Source organism: Colletotrichum abscissum (genome assembly GCF_030869225.1).
Source record: "Colletotrichum abscissum strain IMI 504890 chromosome Unknown Scaffold_5.1, whole genome shotgun sequence".
NCBI classification, from domain to species: domain Eukaryota; kingdom Fungi; phylum Ascomycota; class Sordariomycetes; order Glomerellales; family Glomerellaceae; genus Colletotrichum; species Colletotrichum abscissum.
Genome location: NW_026850431.1, coordinates 152431 through 171818, shown reverse-complemented (window position 1 = coordinate 171818; position 19388 = coordinate 152431). Strand labels below are relative to the sequence as shown.

General features: G+C 51.2%; 6 protein-coding genes across 6 annotated transcripts; 4 read left to right on the top strand and 2 right to left on the bottom strand.

The window, feature by feature from the left end:
- Positions 1–1866: 1866 nt before the first annotated feature.
- CABS01_02553 (salicylate hydroxylase) lies at positions 1867–3504 on the top strand (the record flags this gene model as incomplete). Its single annotated transcript, XM_060535931.1, has 6 exons — positions 1867–2286; positions 2348–2814; positions 2866–2926; positions 2987–3182; positions 3244–3322; positions 3378–3504. 6 exons carry the CDS (start codon positions 1867–1869, stop codon positions 3502–3504), a joined length of 1350 nt encoding a protein of 449 aa, XP_060393843.1.
- Positions 3505–4960: 1456 nt separating this feature from the next.
- CABS01_02552 (uncharacterized protein) lies at positions 4961–7563 on the top strand (the record flags this gene model as incomplete). The annotated part of the gene is made up of 4 exons (XM_060535930.1): positions 4961–5067; positions 5457–5577; positions 5808–7455; positions 7511–7563. The coding sequence occupies 4 exons, from the start codon at positions 4961–4963 to the stop codon at positions 7561–7563; spliced, it is 1929 nt and encodes a 642-aa protein (XP_060393842.1).
- Positions 7564–8252: 689 nt separating this feature from the next.
- Positions 8253–9287, top strand: CABS01_02551 (uncharacterized protein; the record flags this gene model as incomplete). The annotated part of the gene is made up of 1 exon (XM_060535929.1): positions 8253–9287. One exon carries the CDS (start codon positions 8253–8255, stop codon positions 9285–9287), a length of 1035 nt encoding a protein of 344 aa, XP_060393841.1.
- Positions 9288–9370: 83 nt separating this feature from the next.
- On the bottom strand, positions 9371–11639 carry CABS01_02550 (uncharacterized protein; the record flags this gene model as incomplete). Its single annotated transcript, XM_060535928.1, has 9 exons — positions 9371–9634; positions 9690–9777; positions 9856–9995; positions 10056–10127; positions 10240–10439; positions 10503–10617; positions 10689–11095; positions 11156–11495; positions 11571–11639. 9 exons carry the CDS (start codon positions 11637–11639, stop codon positions 9371–9373), a joined length of 1695 nt encoding a protein of 564 aa, XP_060393840.1.
- Positions 11640–12632: 993 nt separating this feature from the next.
- Positions 12633–16580, top strand: CABS01_02549 (chitinase; the record flags this gene model as incomplete). The annotated part of the gene is made up of 7 exons (XM_060535927.1): positions 12633–12761; positions 12829–13105; positions 13300–13463; positions 13523–13644; positions 13709–14968; positions 15091–15892; positions 15957–16580. The coding sequence occupies 7 exons, from the start codon at positions 12633–12635 to the stop codon at positions 16578–16580; spliced, it is 3378 nt and encodes a 1125-aa protein (XP_060393839.1).
- A 369-nt stretch (positions 16581–16949) lies between these two features.
- Positions 16950–18515, bottom strand: CABS01_02548 (uncharacterized protein; the record flags this gene model as incomplete). The annotated part of the gene is made up of 6 exons (XM_060535926.1): positions 16950–17391; positions 17451–17923; positions 17986–18053; positions 18107–18143; positions 18240–18259; positions 18329–18515. 6 exons carry the CDS (start codon positions 18513–18515, stop codon positions 16950–16952), a joined length of 1227 nt encoding a protein of 408 aa, XP_060393838.1.
- Positions 18516–19388: the final 873 nt, after the last annotated feature.

Sequence of the window (19388 nt, the reverse complement as noted above, 5' to 3'; positions counted from 1 at the left end):
AAGGTTGCACGAAGATGGAGCATTGTAATGGCGTTGGTGGTTGAAATTGGAATACTCATGAATTGAAGGTCACGTCAGAGGCGTTTGATAGAGAATCGTGGCCTGGATAGCAATTCAATTATGACAAAAGTTTACATCTTGGACGTCGCTCTCTCTCACTCCCGAATCAACAGCCTCATGGGCAATTCCAGTGTCTGTTAATGTTGCAAACAAGTATGATTAAGTACTTAACTTCACCATTTCGTCTGAGTTACCTACACGCTAACCATGATGGAGGTTCGTGGTACCCGGCAGCATACTTACTTCTTGTGTACATCTTGATTCGACCCTCGTTGGTAACGAATCATGGGCTTTGAGGCTTTGCGGTATTGCCAATTTCGTTCATTTAGATGAAGGTACGGTAGTAAGGGGTATACGGTTGTTCTCCATAATCCATTCTTCTTCATCTATAAGCCTACTGGTGTAAGTATTTGATGATGGAGAATGGCCGGACTTCCGGTCTGAACAATGAAACATACTTGTCTTATTGACGTGAAGTGCGCAGGGTATCTCTAAGCTAGTATGGCGACTACCATACATCACGCTGAAAGGTTGGGTTTCTCGAAAGATGATTTACCTACTTACTTTACAGTTGCAATGGCAGGTTTCGTCATGCCGAACACTAGCTCTGGATAAAGTACTGGTGCATTTTATACATTGGTTGCCTGATAATTGTCGAGAAACTGATTTGAACATCTTGAAGCTGACAGTTCAAAAACCGAGGGATTGCTGGATAGAAAGTTCGTTTTCCGAAATGAGAAAGAGCCGATGGAGTGGCCAACAGAGCCTAGTTGAGTTGCTTCACCGCAGATGATGAAATAACTTTCTAGGATTCCATTGTTAGAGCCTTTTTGGTTTCAAAAAGAACCTAGTAGCAGTGGATTGTAGAGCTCATGACGGGCGGGTAATGTCACGTCGGATAATCAACCACAAACAAAGGTAATACTGAGTTAAGGCTAGGTACGACGGTTTGGTAGCTTCGGAACTTCCTAAACGTTAGTTCAAACTAAGCGCGATTCCCTTCTTGCGTGCAACATTGCCCAGAAGAGTCTCCGTCGCGTACGCTGGTTGGCCAAAGTGAACGTTGTATCGCCAGGCATTGCCTGTTCATTTTCCATTGGCTGCAAAGTCTGGGGTCGAAACATCCCCAACACCACTCGCTTTCTGGCGGCTTTGGCTAGTCGGATGACCAAAAAGCCGTGCGATAATTAGCTACGAAGTCAAGCAACTGCCCTGGATCGACACATCGACACTGTTCGGATGCACTGTGATACGGATGGTCGGAAGCAGACAGCGCACAAAGATTGCGGTAATTGCACCAAGTGGTGGGCGGGCCGCGCACTTCTTACAGATAGGATCTCGGATGTCAGCCGAGACCCGGCCCGCTGGGACTAGGTGATAAACAGTACATTCATTATTGGTCGACTTACATGGAACATCCATTGAGGGTATCCAGTTCGGGGATCTTCAATAGGTTATCGAGGGATACTGTTGGCGGCGGTTATTGCACCTAATCCCGTAGCCGCAGCCCAGACGAGATGGTCTCAGAAAGCTGATGGTTGTTATCGACGACACCGCGGAAAGCCGCACGCACGGGACGGGATGGGGTATAGATGGGACAGGAGGGTGTGGTGATGCTTCATTTGACAGGTACCGCCCCGACAATGATGACGGTCCATGAGTATACATATCGCGGCAATCTCATCGCTGTCTGTCTCTTTGTTTCATCATTCACACTCCATCGGACTGAGCACTCTTCTACTTCTTCATTCTGAACAACTTTGCGATACCCTCTTTGACAAGCTCAGTCATCATCAAACATACAAAATGGGATCTATTCCAGCTGGTTGGAGGCAACTTGATGTCGGTGTCGTCGGCGGAGGCATCGGCGGCATGAGCGTCGCCATTGCGCTACGCCGGGCCGGACACAAGGTGACCATCTACGAGCGCAACGATTTCGCCGGTGAGGTCGGCGCCTCCGTCTCATGCGCCGCCAACGGCACCCGCTGGCTGCACGAGTGGGGTGTGGATGTCGAGAAAGGCGACCCCGTCGTTCTGAAGAGCCTCATCAACAGAGACTGGAAGACGGGCGAACCCGTCAGCGTGTACAGCCTCGACGACTACGAGAAGCGCTGGGGTTACGTCTACAACATGTTCCACCGTCAGTACATGCACGCCATGCTCAAGGACACGGCGATGCAGGAGGAGGGCGAGGGAATTCCGGCCAAGCTATTGGTCAACCAGAAGGTGAGACACTCCCTTCCACCCTCAACATTCCGCCAGTAGCTAATCAATTTCCCCATGATAGTGCAAGAACATCGACCTGGCCAGCGGAAAGGTGGAGTTCGACACCGGCCTGACCGCCACACACGACCTCATCGTCGGCGCGGACGGAATCGGCAGCGTGGTGCGTGGCCTAATCGGCGTCAAGCCGGAGAAGCGCCCGGCCGACTCGAGCTGTCTGCACGCCAACGTTCTCACCGAGGACGCCGTCAAGGCCGGCCTCGTCGACTACTCGCAAGACGCCGCGCTCGAGTACTGGGGTGGCCAGGAGGGCAAGTGGGACAAGATCGTCCTCTCGCCCTGCAATGGCGGAAAGCTGCTGTCATACTACTGCTTCTTCCCTAGAGAGAAGGGCGACTACGTTAACCAGGCTTGGGGTGTCGAGGACCGCCCCGTCGAGGAGTTGCTGGCGCCGTACCCTGAACTTGACAAGCAGGTCCTTGCGCATCTCGCTATCGGCAAGGATATCCAGCCCTGGCGTCTGTGGATGCAGTAAGTTATCCAATCATTTACTCTCGGTTTATGATTCTGACTTGAATGCAGTGACCCTTACCCTTACGTCAATAAGGACATGGTTTGTCTGTTGGGTGATGCGGGACATCCTGTAAGTCGACAAACTATCTATCCATTCGATGCAAAGCCAATTCTAACCAAAGCCTTTCAGATGATGCCTCACCAAAGTCAGGGTGCATGCATGGCCATCGAAGATGCCGCTGCGCTTGGAATTCTCTTCCACCCCAAGTACTTCAACGGAGATGTTAAGGATACCTTGGAAGTTTACAACACCGTTCGTCTGCCCCGCGCCACGCGCGTGCAGTCTGCAGCTGCCAAGGCCGCATACAACATCAACGAGCGTATTGGTAAGCCCGATAAACCAAAGTAACCTTTTTGAAGAAACACACGAAGCTCATTCTCACTCAGGTTTCTCAAACAACACCAGCACCAGTACATACAAGGTTGCGGATGAGAGAGCTAAGCTCACCATTGAGGAGATGAACGGGTAAGTTTCACAGCTTCCAACGACATTTTCCTCATCGTGACTAATGACGTGACAGATACGACATGTACAAGGACATCGAGGAGGTCATTGCTCAACGGTCGGGGGCACCCTTTACCCAGAAGTTTATCAAAGGACTGCCCATAGGACTGGAGCTTTCTCCTGGCGTCATCGTTGGGCAGTAAGTGGCATGGGGCTTGCAAAAGCTTGAAGCTGCTTCTTTCTATTAAACCTTTGGGCATTAATTGGAGTTTTGGGTCAGGAGAGGATTGCGATATGTTCATAACAAATTATTCCCAATATTCAAATTGTATAAAGCATGATGGACCGTGCTTTTGTTATGAAGCATTTGTGCCTAAAGTGAACTAAAAAACTGCAGGGTCATGAGAAGCCGAGAAACCGTCTGACGATTCAACGCGCATCCTGCATCTCCCGCCGAATCTAGATGCACACTCCGATCTGTCCAATCATTCTTTCAACCAGTGACTGCAGGAGGCTGGGTTTAGTCTTCTTCCCGGCCCTCTCTTGCAGAGCCTCCGTGCTTTAGCTTGCAACGAGAGATATCAGAAACTGTTTCCCCCTCAATGACTACCTACCGAGTCAAAGGTGCACAACTCTCGTGCATGCACAACTCATAGGCCATCACATCTCATGGCTACATGCGTTCTCATCCACCAATATGTCAGCAGTCCTAGTCGCCTTTCTCGCCTCAAAACTTCGACAGCCTCACCCGATGTTGGTGAATGTCCTCCTTCTTCCCAGATTTTCAACACCATCCTCATAAGCAAAGAGCGGTAGAAACGGCCGCCGTCAATGTTTCATGCAGCCAAGGGTGCTTCATGCAAAGGGCGGTGGAGGCGATCGCCAAATGTGACTGCTTCCCCCCTGCTGATGGATGAGATGTCCAAGGATGTCCAAGGATATCCAACGCGAACTGCGCTAAAATGTCACTGGGGTGGATCTCGAAAAGAATTCTGCAGGTGTCCCGAGCTCCCGGGGGGAGAAGAATGCCATATCCAGCAAGGGTTCGTGAGAAAATCTTCCAATCTTTCCCAGGAGCCCTGGACGCGGTCGTCCGGCGAGGCGACGACGCGATGCCAGCGGTGAAGAAAGAGGGCGGCACGCATAGAGGGCGGTGATTGTTTATGCGACTCGCGAGCTTTTTCTTCGGTGCCCAATGTTTTTTTTCGACCTTCCATTTCGTTTAATCTTGGTTCAGGTTTAGTTGGCCAGCCACTTCGGTGGGCCGCACCACCCCTCGGCGACTCCAGAATGTTATCCATCGAGAGGTTCACGGACGGTGGACGGCCATTATTGATTGCTTTGATTTGCCATACCGACTCTCTTGGTGGATACCATACGAATACTGAGCTTGAGAACTGCGAACATGGTTATCTCGGGCTGATGAACCGACGAGCACATATATATGAGCATCAAGTCCAGTGTTCACATTTGCCTTTCTTCTTTCTTGTTTCCTCATCTCTGTTTGGTCACAACTCACGACATCTGAGACCTTTGCATAACTGCTTCTCCGTCTAGCAGTTGCTTTTCATTTGGCGTGACGAATTTCGCTTTTGGTTTTCCCGTCTTCTTTTTTTGTTTCCTGTTTTCCGAAATTACGGCCGTTGATACCCCCTCACAATGTCTCCCGCACTTTTTGAGTCTCACCGGAGGACCCCCTCTGGTCAAGACCCCGAACGTCGCAAGTCTGGAAGTGGTTTTCTCTTCCTCAACAACCGCTTCAAGAGGTACGTTTTGTTTTGTTTACTTCATAGTTGTTTTCTCTCTTCTTTCAGTTGTCCCGGCCACGATATTCAGCTTCACCGCTCTTCTTTCTCTCTATCCTCTGCCCACCCCCCTGCAAGCATTGCTAGCCTCGACCCCTGCCTTTATGCTGGACCCTGAAAGGGGTCCCGCTTCGACCGGACCGGCTGCAACAGCGGGCGCCGCGGCTCTGAATATCTCCACCAAAGATGCATGCCCCTCCAGTTGTTCAACGGTCCATCGACTCAAGCTCGACGAGTTCGTCGTCTTGCATGTTTGACGTGTCTGTCGCGGCTCCAAACAACAACGTCGACACCCAACCAAACCCAACTCGCCTCCAATCAGCTTCCCTCTCTTACACGGGTGTTCGTAGTCCGCCAACACCACCCGAGGGTGACGCGCCTGATGACTCCTTTGCCCAGCATCGTCACTGGCAGGATCAAGATGCAATGACGGAAGACCCTCAAGGAGGGCGCCGCTCTGCCAGCACAATCGTGAGGCATCCTAAAAGAGTGTTGCCGCCGCGGCCGCCGTCTGTGCCTTTACGAATATCCTCCCTTCGGTAGCGTTCCTTGGTCTTTTTCTGCTATGCCCTCGCTTCCCATGCCACTCCAGTATTGTATCAGCTCCTTCTCGAGGAATCTGTACCGGCACAAGTTATTGACTTATATCAACGTTGGATGAGACTTTATACTAACAAGGGAATAGAGCCCCTACCACAAAGACTACCAACGAAAATGCCACCTCCAGCCCCCCCACTCCGACTTTCGGCCCCGTCAAGGATGGATACTTCATGAAGCGTTCCGACTCCTCTCAGAGTATCCCCTCTCTGGTCCAATCAAACAATGGTGATGAGGTTAAGAGACCCATGACCGCTATGCCCGGCCGGGAAAAGTCCTTCCTCGGCACCAAGGAGCCCGCCGTCCCCGCCGTTCCCTCTATCCCTGACGAGAAGCTCAAGCCCACGACCGTCCCCGAAGAGAAGGAGGAGAACACCCCCTCAGCCCCTGCCCCCGCCGAAGCCGAGTCCGCGAAGCCCAAGGCCGTTTCCGTAACCGAGACTGCTAAGACCGCCGAGGACGACGCTGATGACTCCTCTTCTGAGGATGAAGAGGAAGACGAGGAGAAGAATGAGACCGAGGCAGAGGAGCCGCAGGGTGCCCAGCTCGCAACTCGCGTCGCCATCCTCCCTCCTCGCCCGGCTACCCCCGAAGCCGACAAGAGAATCTCCTACCACGAGGACTCCGACCTCCACATCAAGGTCCGCGACTCAAATGGCTCCCTCATCGTATACTCCGTCCGCTCCGCCGCTCTCGCATCTGCCTCCCGCGTCTGGAAGGAGCTGCTCGCCAATAACACCTCCAGCGTTATCGAGCTCCAGTCTCCCGCCGACACGGCCAGTGGTCTTGATGTGCTTTTCTCCATTGCTCACTTCAAGTTCCACGAGCTCCCCACCATGCCCAACGTCGGCGACCTGTACGACCTGGCCCTCGCTTCCGACAAGTACGCCGCCACGCACCTGCTCGTCCCCTTCATGAACGACTGGGTCATCGCCCTGAACCGCCACGTTCTCATGGCCGGCGCCCGCAACGATGAGGACAAGACTCTCGTCCTCAGCTGGGTCTTTGGCGAGGCCCGCTGGTTCAGTCGCGTGCTCGCCAAGGCAGCTTACAAGTCCCGCGTCGGACCTGACGGAGCCCTCCAGGACTCCAAGGGCCGCCCTTGGAAGGACCAACCCATCTCGGACGAGGTCATCCGCATGCTTACCGCCACCCGCGCCGAGGCCATTGACAAAATCATCAAGGCTGTCAGCAACCCTGTCCACCGCCTCCTGAATCCCTCCTGCTACCCCGGCGAGGAGATTCGCTACTGCCACGCCGGCACCGAGGATGGCACCGCGGAAGACTGCGAGCAGCTCCTCCTCGGATCCGCCATTATGGGCTTGACCAAGTCGAAGCTGTGGCCCCCTCCCGAGCCCGCCAAGATCAAGGTCAGCGCCGTCGATCTCGCAAGGGCCTACAGCGAAGTCCGTATCCGTCGCTACCAGACTCCCGGTCTGCGCTTCAGAGACAGCTCAGCCGAGGGCGCGCCCGTCGACGACCCTCACGCCAAGTGTGGCTTCGGTCACCGTGAGGTGATTGAGAAGATCCTCAACACGCCTGCCAAGATGGCGTCCAGCGTTGTCGGCCAGTTGATTACCAGAGCCAAGAAGTCTGGCGCGTTCGGCGAGGAGCTTTTCGCCGACTTGAAGGAGTACGTGCAGGATGGCGGCGCTGCTGTTGAGGGTGAGGATCTGAAGAGCGATCCCCTTCACTACAAGCAGGTTCGCGTTAGAGCCAACGGTGTTGCCGAGAACAAGACCCCGGCTGATGGTAAGCCCGTATCCACGTCTTTGAACATAGGATGACATTTGCTGATATCTCACAGATGATGACGATGAGGATGACGACGATTCCAGCTCCGAGAGTGACGAGGAGTAGAAGTCTCCATACATGAAGCCTGCCGGTGGGAATCTGTGATAAAAGTTTTACGTATTATGGTTTTGTCTTTCTATGATGTGTCCAAGCATGATTCATTACGAACAATACCCTTAGAATGTGTCTAGATCTAATTTTATATATCTCCTTTGTTGAATCAATTTGAGCACCAAACAATGATCACACTCAGACTTATTCCAGTGCACGACTGGCCACCTCAGTATGTCCCTAAATGGGTTTGCATCATCATTTATGTTATTACTGGAAATATTTGTTCATCAGCCGATCATCGGATGTATCTCATCTCCGTAAGGGCTAGACCCAGTTGAGACCGGCAGCGTGATATTAAATGACGACGTGCAGAGTGAGACTGCATGAAGTTGACGCAGACGTGTGTGATGTTTGAGTGAGAAGTGGGAGTGGAAGTGAGAGTGAGTGTGAGACTCAGTCAATCAGGGGTTGATTGATGTCTGGGAGTACGTACCGCTCTTATGTAAGGAGGTGGTGTAAGTAAGGGAAAGTGCATGTCGAAAGTGCATGTCATCGGAGGGGTTGCTTCCTGCTCCTGACATCAGTTCAATTCAAATTGCTCGCCAGCTTTTCATTGACGTCTAACATACAAATTCCAACACCTACACTTCCATGTATTGATCAGTGGCAGACTCTCTTGAGAGAATCAATCGATAAACAAGATGCCCCGTCCCAGCTTCGCCGAAGACGCCCCAGAGCCAGATACTCCCAGGGTTGCCACTCCTACCACCCAACCTGTCTACTCGGATGCATCAAGTTCCTACTGGCCACCAGGCTGGAACTACAATCGCTATCGACATGCAACCGCGGACGACGTGACCTCTCTTCCCGTGGATGAACTGCTGAAGATGCAGGCCGGATTACGGGATGTCCTAGGAGAGGAAGGTGTAGGGCAGCTGGCGATGCACGTCTTCGAGGAGCAGCAACGCGATGCAGAAAGAACTGGCGACGAGTCGACTGCTGAGACTACAAAGAAGTCGGAGATCGAGTACATGCCCCCGAACTGGCTGAAGCATTGGAAGCAGCGCCACGAAGGTCAGACGTGGGGAATGGTGGCCTTCCGAACAGCCTGCTATGATGACCAGGAACGATGGGAGACCTTCGCCAAGCAGGTCCGGAGAATCGTTGAGATTCCCTTCCAGAGGGACGCAGACGGAGCCGATGTGCATGAGTACTTCAAGGATGCGGAGTCAAAATTCGAGATACGGTGGGTGGAGGATCCGGCCTTGGCCGGTGCCACTGCCGATGCCCTGCGCGACAAGTTCGGCAACATGAAATCCGAACTTCCAGCCGGGTTTTCGGAGCAGGTATTTCTTGTTGCCACTGCAGCTGTGATAGCATCTGTGCTGGATTTGGGCGAAGGCGACCGACCGACGACTAAGTCCAAGTGGTGGCGGACATCGGCACCATTCTTTCTCGCGGTCGCTGCAGACACGAACCCCGGGTTAGAGGAGGGTCATGAAGAGAGGGAGTGGTTTAAGCCAATCTTCAAGGTTGCCGCAGAGACGGTTGTTGAAGAGTTTTGGGGGCTCCTTGACTCGGATATCATGCCTTTGAGAAGGATCACGCGAAGTGTCCGGGGCTTAGAAGGTCTAGCGGATACCGAGACCGGCACCTCTGGAAGCGAGGATTTGGAAAAGGTATGGTGGTCTACGGCACCGTCTCCGGAAAGAATGCGAAAGCGCCGTAGGTTTTAATCAGGATATAATTCTTGGGAAGCGCACGATCTGGACGTGCGAGATGTAAGGGATGGCGCCTGTACCAGCAAAGAATAATTCCTCTACAACTCCGTTTTCTCTGACAATCCCATTGCCCTTCTCAACCTTGGAGAGTCCACACCAGGCCATCCGATAGCAACGCCTCCCGCCTCAGATTCAGGCACTCCCGTCTCAATGGGTCCGACTCCGTTCCTCCGATAATGAGCGACCTGGTCAGGGTCGGACTGGCTGCCGGCATTTGTCGTCGCTCGTGCTGTGAGCGAAGCAGCACCCTGGACACAGTAGGCCACCCCCAGCTGCAGATTGGAGCAGTCATTTGCGATTGCCTAAGGACTCCTTGTTAGCAACTTAACAGTGGTTTCCAGTGCATCCTAGGCTTACAGGGTTCCATGCACGAAATTGTTCGAAAGAAATCGCAAATTTGTCCTGGACTTTGGCGCAATAGTCTCCGGACTGGATCACATACCACCTGGAGAAAAAAAAGTAAACAGTGAGCTTCGAAGAGCTGGAATAGTTGTCAATTTGCAGCAAAAACCGAAAGACTCACTGATAGCACTTGTCCGTGGTCCCGGGAGGTGTGGTTGTTGGGGCTGGCACGGTTGTTGACGTCGCTGTGGTGTTCCAGTCTTGGGTGGGCAGTACGCAATAGAACACATTGGCCTGTAAATTAGTGCACCCACTGTTGATCTGGGCCACGCCGTTAGTTGAAATCCGGCCTTTGGGCGTGTAGGTTATCTTTCAACTCACCTGGGGATTTATCGCACGGAATAGATCCAGCGAAACTGTCTGGTTCAAAGCCACAAGCTCACAGTAGTCGCCCTATCAATGCAAGAGTTGACAGTTAGTGTTGGTTGATACTTGGGCCCCAAGGACCAGCTTTGTCTGAGTCCATGTGGCCTTGCACCTGCACAGTTTAGAGGGGCATACATACCAGTTGGACCTTGTAGTACTTGCCGCACTTGGTCGTGGTTCCGCTCGCGACAGGCGCTGGTCTATCAGCCGTAGCGGTTGCGTAGATCGCAGTCTTAGTTACGGTTGCACCTGGGATCGTCGTGAAGTTGAGAACACCACCAGGTGGCCCAACGCAGATATTTTGGCCTGCGATCAAGTTGGTGCAGTAGCTATCGACGGCTGATTTGGCGGTTAGAAAGTGACATTCGAATTCAGCCACTATTTCCAAAAGAAAAGGCTTACTTGGATTCCAAGCGATTACTTGCTGGTAGGTAGTGTTGAACTGCGAGGCGACCTTCAAACAGTTGTCGCCGCCTTGGACCACATAGCTAGTACAAGTAGGTGGAAGGCAGAGAATCTATAAATGCTCAATTTCAGCCAAACCGAGTCCTAGCAATGGTCCTCCGCAACGAGAGCTCAAGAACTCACTTGACCGGCAAAGATGTTCGTGCAGTCCATCCGCAGGCTGTTTAGCGTAATCAACGAGCCCGTCGAAACGCCGCTCTTCTTTGAGATATCAATGCAGTTGTCACCAGCAGCCACCGTGTACGTGCGGCCTGCAACGCAGACTGCAGTGGCATAACCAGGCGGAGCATAGTTGCCAAGCGACGTGACATTTGTCTTCAATGTTTGAGTTGCTGTTGGAAGACTGAGACTGCACTTTGACTGAATGGCGGCCCACGCCTGAGCCATTTCGGGGTCATAGTTTGAGTACGGGGTCGATTGTTGATGGCGGAATAGGTTGACCAGACACTCGGAGCAGAGTTGAGCAGTGGAGTACCCGCCGAGCAGGTCCGCTGGGCTTGCAGCATCGCCGAGTACTCGCTCGAGGTATTCTTCGTGCGAAGTCAGATCACGGACACGGGGTGTTTAACAAGAGATCTCTAAGTACTCACGAGTGCAGTACTCTCCGGTCTTAGAGTCTTTCAGACACATCTGCGTTCTAACAGCAGTGACAGAATCAACCCAGTAGGTCGGCGGATAGCCACTCCTAGGTTGAGGATCTTTGGCGCACTGAGAAACGACGTTGCTCCTGTAAGTGGCCAATGCTGGAGAACACTCAGATCTGCAAAGAACGCCCATGACAGTCTCATTGAGTACCGTGTGGTAGCTACCACCTCCGAGGAGGTTCAAGAGTTCTCGGGGGCATTCCGGAACAGGGGCTGATAGTGCCAAGTTGCATCCGGACGAGATGCCATCGAAGACTGTGCCAGATTGGTTTGTGAAGAAGAAGAACTAAAGAGATCAATTGAAAGTTTGTATCTGATATGCTGCTCCCGGATATCTCCAGAGCAGTCCAGGAGAACTCACACTTGGGTCAGCAAATATGGCCATAGGCCATAAAGACATAGTTAGGCTCAAAGCCACGATCGACTTCATAATGAGTTCAACTACTTTCAGTTTTGGTGAGTAGAATGGTTCTTTTTTCGAGCTGTGTTCCTAACAGACAACCTCACGGTGGACGGAAACAGGAGAGCTCGTTCTATGTAAGTATGGAATACCTAGTAATTTCGAGGATTACTTCGGAAATCCGACCTCGCATATCCACAACCATAGAACCTGGACTCCTGGTTTGGTTCTGTCATATAGAAAGCTTCTTTTAGTAAGACATCAGCTGAAATATTGCCAAGCAGCTGTAGGAAGAGTCAAACGCTGATCGTTGTCTCAAGTCTGTCTTTGCTCCCCGAGGTACAATCATTTGAGTCAATCTGACATGCATAAGCTTACCACCTCACCTAAGTCAACACACTGCACATAGAATACCATCCTGTGTGGTTGATCGACTGGCAAGAATTGTCTTACTATTACTAAATGGCGCATATGATGTATAATGAGGTAGTAGACGGATACGCAGGGCGATAGAAACACGACATCATGAAGCACCTTAGCCGAAGTGTCCCCTTGCTCCATCACACTTGTGGCGCCAAACCAGCGTTGTAAACTTGGACATCAGATGATTTTTTTTGCCGATGGCAAAGTCATTTTCAAATTGCAACATACTAGTTGAGACACAGTCAGAAGCTGTTAGAAGGACAGAGTACGATCAGAACGATTCACGCTTGCCACGATACCAACAGTCACCCATGTCTTGCTTGACGACCCCAAATTATTTGCAAGAAGGGAGGTTGCAGGTTGATTGAGGTCTAAGTCGATCGTCACTTCCACAAAGTCCTACACAGGTCGAATGTGATACGACTTGTCTCTAGTCACAATGTGATCAAACCCCAAGCCCCCTGGAAATCCGGGCCAGCCGGGGTTGTCTCCTTTTCCAGGGATTCCACGAAGAAACAAAAGAATGAGTTTATCTCGGGAACAGAAGGCACTTCAAGTCGAAATTACTTGCATTGAAAGTTCATGTACGCAATTGCAAAAATGAAGCTCCTCAAGCCCGCTGTGCTGGTGTTCTGTCTCCTACTCGCCGCGTCGGGAGCGATAGCTCAGCAGGACTACAGCTGTTCCCCCACCAGGCCGTGCAAACTTGGCTGCTGCGGTAAGAACAATGTGAGTGACTTCGAGTTCGCAGAATCCAAATTTCAGAGAAAGTTCCAATTGCTGATGAGAGAACTAGGTCTGTGGCCTTGGGCCTAGCTATTGCGCGCCCGCGAACTGCACTTCCAGTTGCGGTGCCAAGAGCGAATGTGACCCAGGCTGGGGATCCGCCTGGAGCCAGAGAGCGAAGTGTCCCCTCAACGTATGCTGCTCCAAGTTTGGCTTTTGCGGAACTACCAAGGAGTTCTGCGGCGACAAGAAGGTCAAGGCGCCAAGTTGCCCTGGTGGCTCTTCTGCAGGCAAGCGAGTGATCGGCTACTATGAAGGGTGGTCAACAACAAAGGCCTGCAATGGATGTAAGTTCAAATTACCATTTAAGGCAATCATCATTTGAAGCAAGTTTTTTTCCCAAATGGATTGCCCTTAAGAGCAATTCGCTTCCAAGACGAATTGCCCTTTACGGTAATTACCTCTTACAGTAATCCTGTAACTGCCTTTTCAAGTAGCTATTCCAAGATAAACAGGAGACAATTTACTAAAATTTCTTCAGTGAATCCTGAGGACTTACTCTACACTGCTTACACTCATCTCAACTACGCGTTCGCCTTCATTGACCCGACCTCGTATAAGATTGCAAATATGCAAGACTCAGACTCGAAGTTCATGCCTCGACTCACAGCACTGAAGAACTACAACCCTGGGATGGAAGTCTGGGTGAGACTTCAATTTTCACATGTGTGTAGAAGGACATTTTGCTCATTTTTGCAAATTAGATTGCCATTGGGGGTTGGAGTATGAACGACCCTGATCAGCCGACCAAGCGCACGTTTTCTGAACTGGCCGCATCCAAGGCGAAGCAAGACGTCTTCTTCTCATCTCTTCTGTCTTTTATGGAGTGAGTCCCTATTTTATCAACAGTCTATATCAATGAAATTTGACTAACAAGAGATCTCCGCTAGTAAATATGGCTTCGATGGTGTCGACGTCGACTGGGAATATCCCGTTGCCGAGGAACGCTCTGGCACACCTGAAGACTACAAGAACTTGGTCACTTTTCTCAAGAATCTGCGCGCAGCACTGGGAACGAAGGGCCTCACTATCACGCTCCCAGCATCATACTGGTACCTTCAGCACTTCGATCTCAAGAACATCCAGCCATACCTGGACTGGTTCAACATGATGAGCTACGACTTACACGGCACTTGGGATGGCACAAACCCTTATCTGGGGCCGTACGTCAACAGCCACACGAACTTGACAGAAATCGACCGTGCCCTCGAGCTTCTATGGCGGAATGATGTCGACCCGAAGAAGGTCGTCATGGGTATGGGGTTCTACGGACGCAGCTTCACCCTCTCGAATCCAAGTTGCAAGACCTCCGGTTGTGGCTTCAGCGCCGGTGGCGTCCCAGGCAGATGTTCCGCGTCTGCTGGGACATTGATGTTCTCTGAGATCCAAGAGATCATAGACAAGGGCGGAGCTCAAGTGACAACAGACAAGACAGCAGCCGTCAAGATTGTCACTTGGGGCGGTAATCAGTGGGTCTCTTACGACGATGAAGAGACGCTCAAGTTGAAGATGGACTACGCCAACGGCAAGTGTCTTGGAGGAGTCATGGTGTGGGCTGCATCAACAGATGACGCTAAGGGGACTGCCATCAAGGCTCTAGCGAAAGCTTCGGGCCGAACCGACTTGTCGAAATCTCTCTTTGCCAAAGCAGTCAGCAGCGACCCCAGCCAGTGTGTCTGGGGCGAATGCGGTGCATCGTGTCCGTCTGGTCTCGTCCCGGTCGAGAGTTCAGGGAGCAACGCCAGTCCACTTGGCATTGAGTTAGGATGCAATCAGGGAAAGCGCAACTTCTGCTGTCCACCAAAGAACCCACCAACTTGTAAGTGGAAGGGAAGCCCCAAGTTCTGTGGTGCGCTCGCGAAAAACCGATGCAGTGGCAAGGAGATCGAAATTGCTGCAAGCACAGACGGATGCTGGACTGGACATAAGTCTTTGTGTTGCACCAAGACTGATTCGACAAGTACTCTCGACTCTTGCGAGTGGCTCGGTGCTGCCCCGTTTTGCTCAGCTGGCGCGACTTTCGGTTCCATCCTTGGACTCGGCACAACACCTGTTGCTGGAGCATTCTCCTTCCTTTCGTACGGCTGTCCCAACAAGGACAAGCCGAAGGAGTTGACCACTGGGAAGCAAGGAGAGGGAGGTCAGCAGACGTGTGCCTACAACGGAGGCTTCAAGAGCTATTGCTGCAAAGATCCTGTCCCTTGGAAAGAATGCAAATGGCCAGTACTATTCCACTCAACGCTACCAGAAGCTTTGACTGACTGTCTTGTAGGCGATCCGGAAACACTGCTTGGGTTCAATGGAAGCAGATACTGTCCGGCCCCCTCGCCAACCTTTTTTTCGATTTTTCAACGGACTGCAAGACCGGCTGTGAGAGCGGAGAAGTGACCGTCGCGACTGATGGCTTTGGCTGTCGCTCTGGGACATACTCCTATTTCTGCTGTGGTAATCCGAATACGCCAGTCGAGCCCAAGCTACCAGAGATCAGTCTTTGTCCCAGCCCAGCAAACTTGCCGGACTTGTCCACAGTCCCAGAGGGCGGTTCGAGCCCTAAGAATGTTTTCAAGGAAGGAGATGTCTTTGACAATAACTGCATACTACCGCCAACTAATAAGAGGCGACACATGATTCGAGCTGCTCGACCGCATCACAAGGGATTCGACAGTAATGACACAATCTCGGAGGAATCAGAGCATCCGGCACTCGCTGGCATGGACACATCGTACCTCTTTGGGAGATCGTTGGAGAAACGCGGTGCCAGAGACGTTGCTATGAAATTGTGTGCACCCGGCAAGCAGAGCAGCAGCATCTACACTCAGAACTACCCCGGTGCGACCAGCATCATTCGCACTACTGGGAAGGCTTTCACAGTGGCTAAGCAGGGTGTTTGCGCCGCTGTTGGAATCACAGCTCTGACTAACCTTGATCCGAATACCAACTGGGTCACGGAGCATGTGTTCGAGAAGCAAGAGTTCCGTGACGCAGTTGAGTGGATGATGGATGGTAATACGCCGAAGGGTGTTGCTCTCACAGCCGGTAAAGCTCCCTTTACGGGAGTCTTCGACCTCAATGGCGTAAGTTAACCTTCCGTTGCTTTTGAAATAATTTTGATTTTTCAACTCATAACCAATTCTGTAGTTGTTTCAGGATACCTGGCCTTCGAAGACTTACACCACTCTTAAAGTTGTCCAAGATTGGGCGGGCAACATCAATGACGCTTTCACAGGTCTTCTTGGTCGAACGTCAGACGCAGGTCTCAATAACGCAAACACCGTCAATCTCCAAGTCTGCGACGCCGATTTCAATCGCTACAAAGAGTTCATCGTTGCTGGTAGCGACTTCATGAGCCAGGCGACGTGGAAGAACTACAGCCCCACAGGTCGCATCGCCATCTTGTCTGATGTGATTGACACCTTCGCGTATCGAAGTGAATCAAGCGTCATCACCTCATACCAAAAGACATATGCTTCACTGGCCACCCTCTGGGGCGACTTTGGTCGATATGCTGTCAGCAAAGGCGTCAACTACGATTTTGCATCAGCTTGGAAGCAGATTGTCCCCGCCAATCTCGAGAGCCAGGTCTCATCTGCTCGAACGTTGTTCGAGAGCTATGTCAAGAGCGAGCTAACATTCTGGAAATCGACTGCTGCCGCGACAACTTACTCGCCAGTGGTTGTCAAGGAGATGACTGATAAGCTTACGGATTGGCAGGGGAAGGTGACTACACTAATTGCGCTTCCGATTAGCAAGATGACAGCTTGATTCTGTTGAGGATTCTTTGTAACTTTTAGTTCTCTTTATATTGTATAGACACACTGACCCGCTATCCCTTCCTCCTACTTCATGAGAGGTGGTGGTCTGAAGAATAGCTCTCTATCCCATCAACTGCTCGATGGGTTCAGTCCAATTATCTTCAGCTCTGTTCCGATTCCGATTAGTTCCGAAAATGTCCATCAGGGCTTACAAAGTTCAATGGACTAGATCAATACGTAATTTGATCTAATACCTCTGAAGAGTGCATCCATGTATGATTCGGTCCTGCTCAAGTACTCTACCAAACAGAGGGTAAAGATGTACACCAAGTGATTTTCTGATACGCCAATAAGCTCCTAATGCCGAAACACGTAGGCCTTAGCCCAATTCTATTATTGTCTCCATGAAGCCCACGGAGCCCTTTCGAGCCCAATCAGGAGATCCTGGTTCTGAGAAAGGCGACGCTGTGACTTTGGAGTACCATTCATCCGACCAGATGCCTCTTTCCACATCGTCTGGTCTGATAGAGGTTACTCGGCTCATCCTTTCTATAGGAAAGATCGAATCCCTATGTTCATGCACCATGCTCTCTGTATTAACAGTGCTTACCAGCACAGGCCCGGTTACCCCGGTGGTATCGACTGCCGTTAAGTTTTGCGTTTGTAGCTTACTGCCCATGAGAAATTTGAGTTCAAAGTACTTTTTGCTGCTCTGGCCGGTGTTGCAACTTGATTGTTGCGAACCACTGAATCCGCGCATGAACAAGATATTGATTGCCGGAAGACAGGCGCAGATCATGCCGATGCTCACTTCCGCAGTCCTAGGGAAGACTCAGCGTCAGCGTCTAGCCTAACCCAGCAGTAAAGTATGAGGACTCACCCAAGTAAGTTAAAACGAATAAAGTCGACCGGCTCATCATCCGACTTTTGTAGTTGAATTACTAAAATCATCCGAATAATGCTTGCTGCTGTGGCGACGCCCCCTGCGCTGAGCATGAGAATCACCTTAAGCCGCTTTGTCCATGACATTCGCAGGCTCAAAGCCACGGGTATTGGGAGACATAGGACGGCAGTATCCGTGATGGCACTAACGGCAGTGTCGGCAACGAAGATGGCTCGCTGATTGAAGCAAGTGGCGTCGAGAGTTGAGTCCCAATAACCCGCGATTGGGTGGCAAATAAACATCTTGAGAAAGAGGACCGGAACATAGTATCCAGTCATGAATACAATGACGGCATATGTACCAACGATAGTCTTCTTGTTCAGTCTGAAGACTCTGATTACGATGAGTAGCAAGGCGAGTTTTGTGAAATACGAGTTAGGGCCGTAGACGAGTGTGTCCGCATACAAGCCCTGTGGCGGTATTAGCACTTGAGTTACATGATGTCTGCATGAGGAGGTTGAAGAGTAGTTACCTTCAAGAAACCAACGAAATTGTCCTTAGATATCTCATAAATGTGAAAGCCACCTCCATAACGATGCACTGAGATGGGATCAGTCGCCATGTAAGTGCCTACATATCACATTATTACTTACTCACGAGTGCCGTCGAGCTGTATCCGACTGATAATATCTATTCACCCATCAGCTCACGCTTTGGACGCTATTGAGGTAACAGATTTGGCGACTTATTTGAGAGACCATTTGAGAGACTATTTGAGAGACTTACCCAGGCGATAACTGCCATCCCTGCAATTGTCAGCTTACAAGCTTCACAGCATAGAGACCCGAGACGAGATCCCAGTGACAGAGGCCTACAATCATCTAAGTAGAACGGCGGCGCGATGAGGGTTTTCGCATAGATGCGCAGCATCATAAAGATACTAACAGACACAATGGAAAGAATCTGCGACACCAGATTGATGGTATGCAATACGTCCTGCGGATGCTGAAAGTCGGGCACTACGCCTTCCGGCGGGGGGGCCGCCCCCTCCTTGTCAGACATCTCGCATCGGCGACCGGGAAATGTGGGTAAACCGGCGGGATAGGTCGGCGGGGTCGGGTCGATGCGGGGCGAGACATAGTCGTCCCGTAGATGATCACTTTGTTATTCGGAAGGGCGCTGTCAACATTGCCTCCGACTCGACGTAAAGAAAATCCGATAGTGCAATCAAGTTTCGTTGTCTGGAGAAACGGGTCTCCGCGGGGATGTCACTTGAGGGAAGCGTCTCGTATATAATTGCCACATAACGTTTGTGCTTGTGATAGCGTCCCCCGGAAGAAACTATAGTCGAGCCCAGACTTTTGGGAGTAACCAGCCTTGACCATGTCCTGATTCTTAAACTCTGATAGCTACACCAAACGTCAATCATTGATTGGCTCATGGAACAATCGGCAGCTATGACGCCCGCACTCCGGAGAGGTTTATGCATAGAAGAAGTGTGTTTTCGATGGACGGGGAAAGCTTCCTCTCAGCCGATCATCAAGCTTCCTCGGTAGTTCCAATCTTAAAGAGCTGCTAACAGATTAAAAATCTATCTGAGCCTCATCAGTGGAGAAACCAAACGGCAAAAATGTTACTTTGAGCCGTGCCCTCTGCGAAGTGGCACGTTTTTGAGGCGTCTTCGATACACTAGCCCATCACATAGATCAGTAATACCTAACTTCGATGGATCAGAGGGGAATGAAATCCTTCCCTCCAATCGATCTGATCTTAGGATTTCTCGTTTGGAGTTGACTCGTGAAAAGAAAGGTTGCGCCACGTTTCCTTCCTGGCAGGATGGGAGCATATCCAGATCATGCAACGAAGTCGCTGCTGCCAGCCTTTTCAGGTACTTACAGTGAATACCACGCGACCCGATAGGGTGTGATGTCTCGA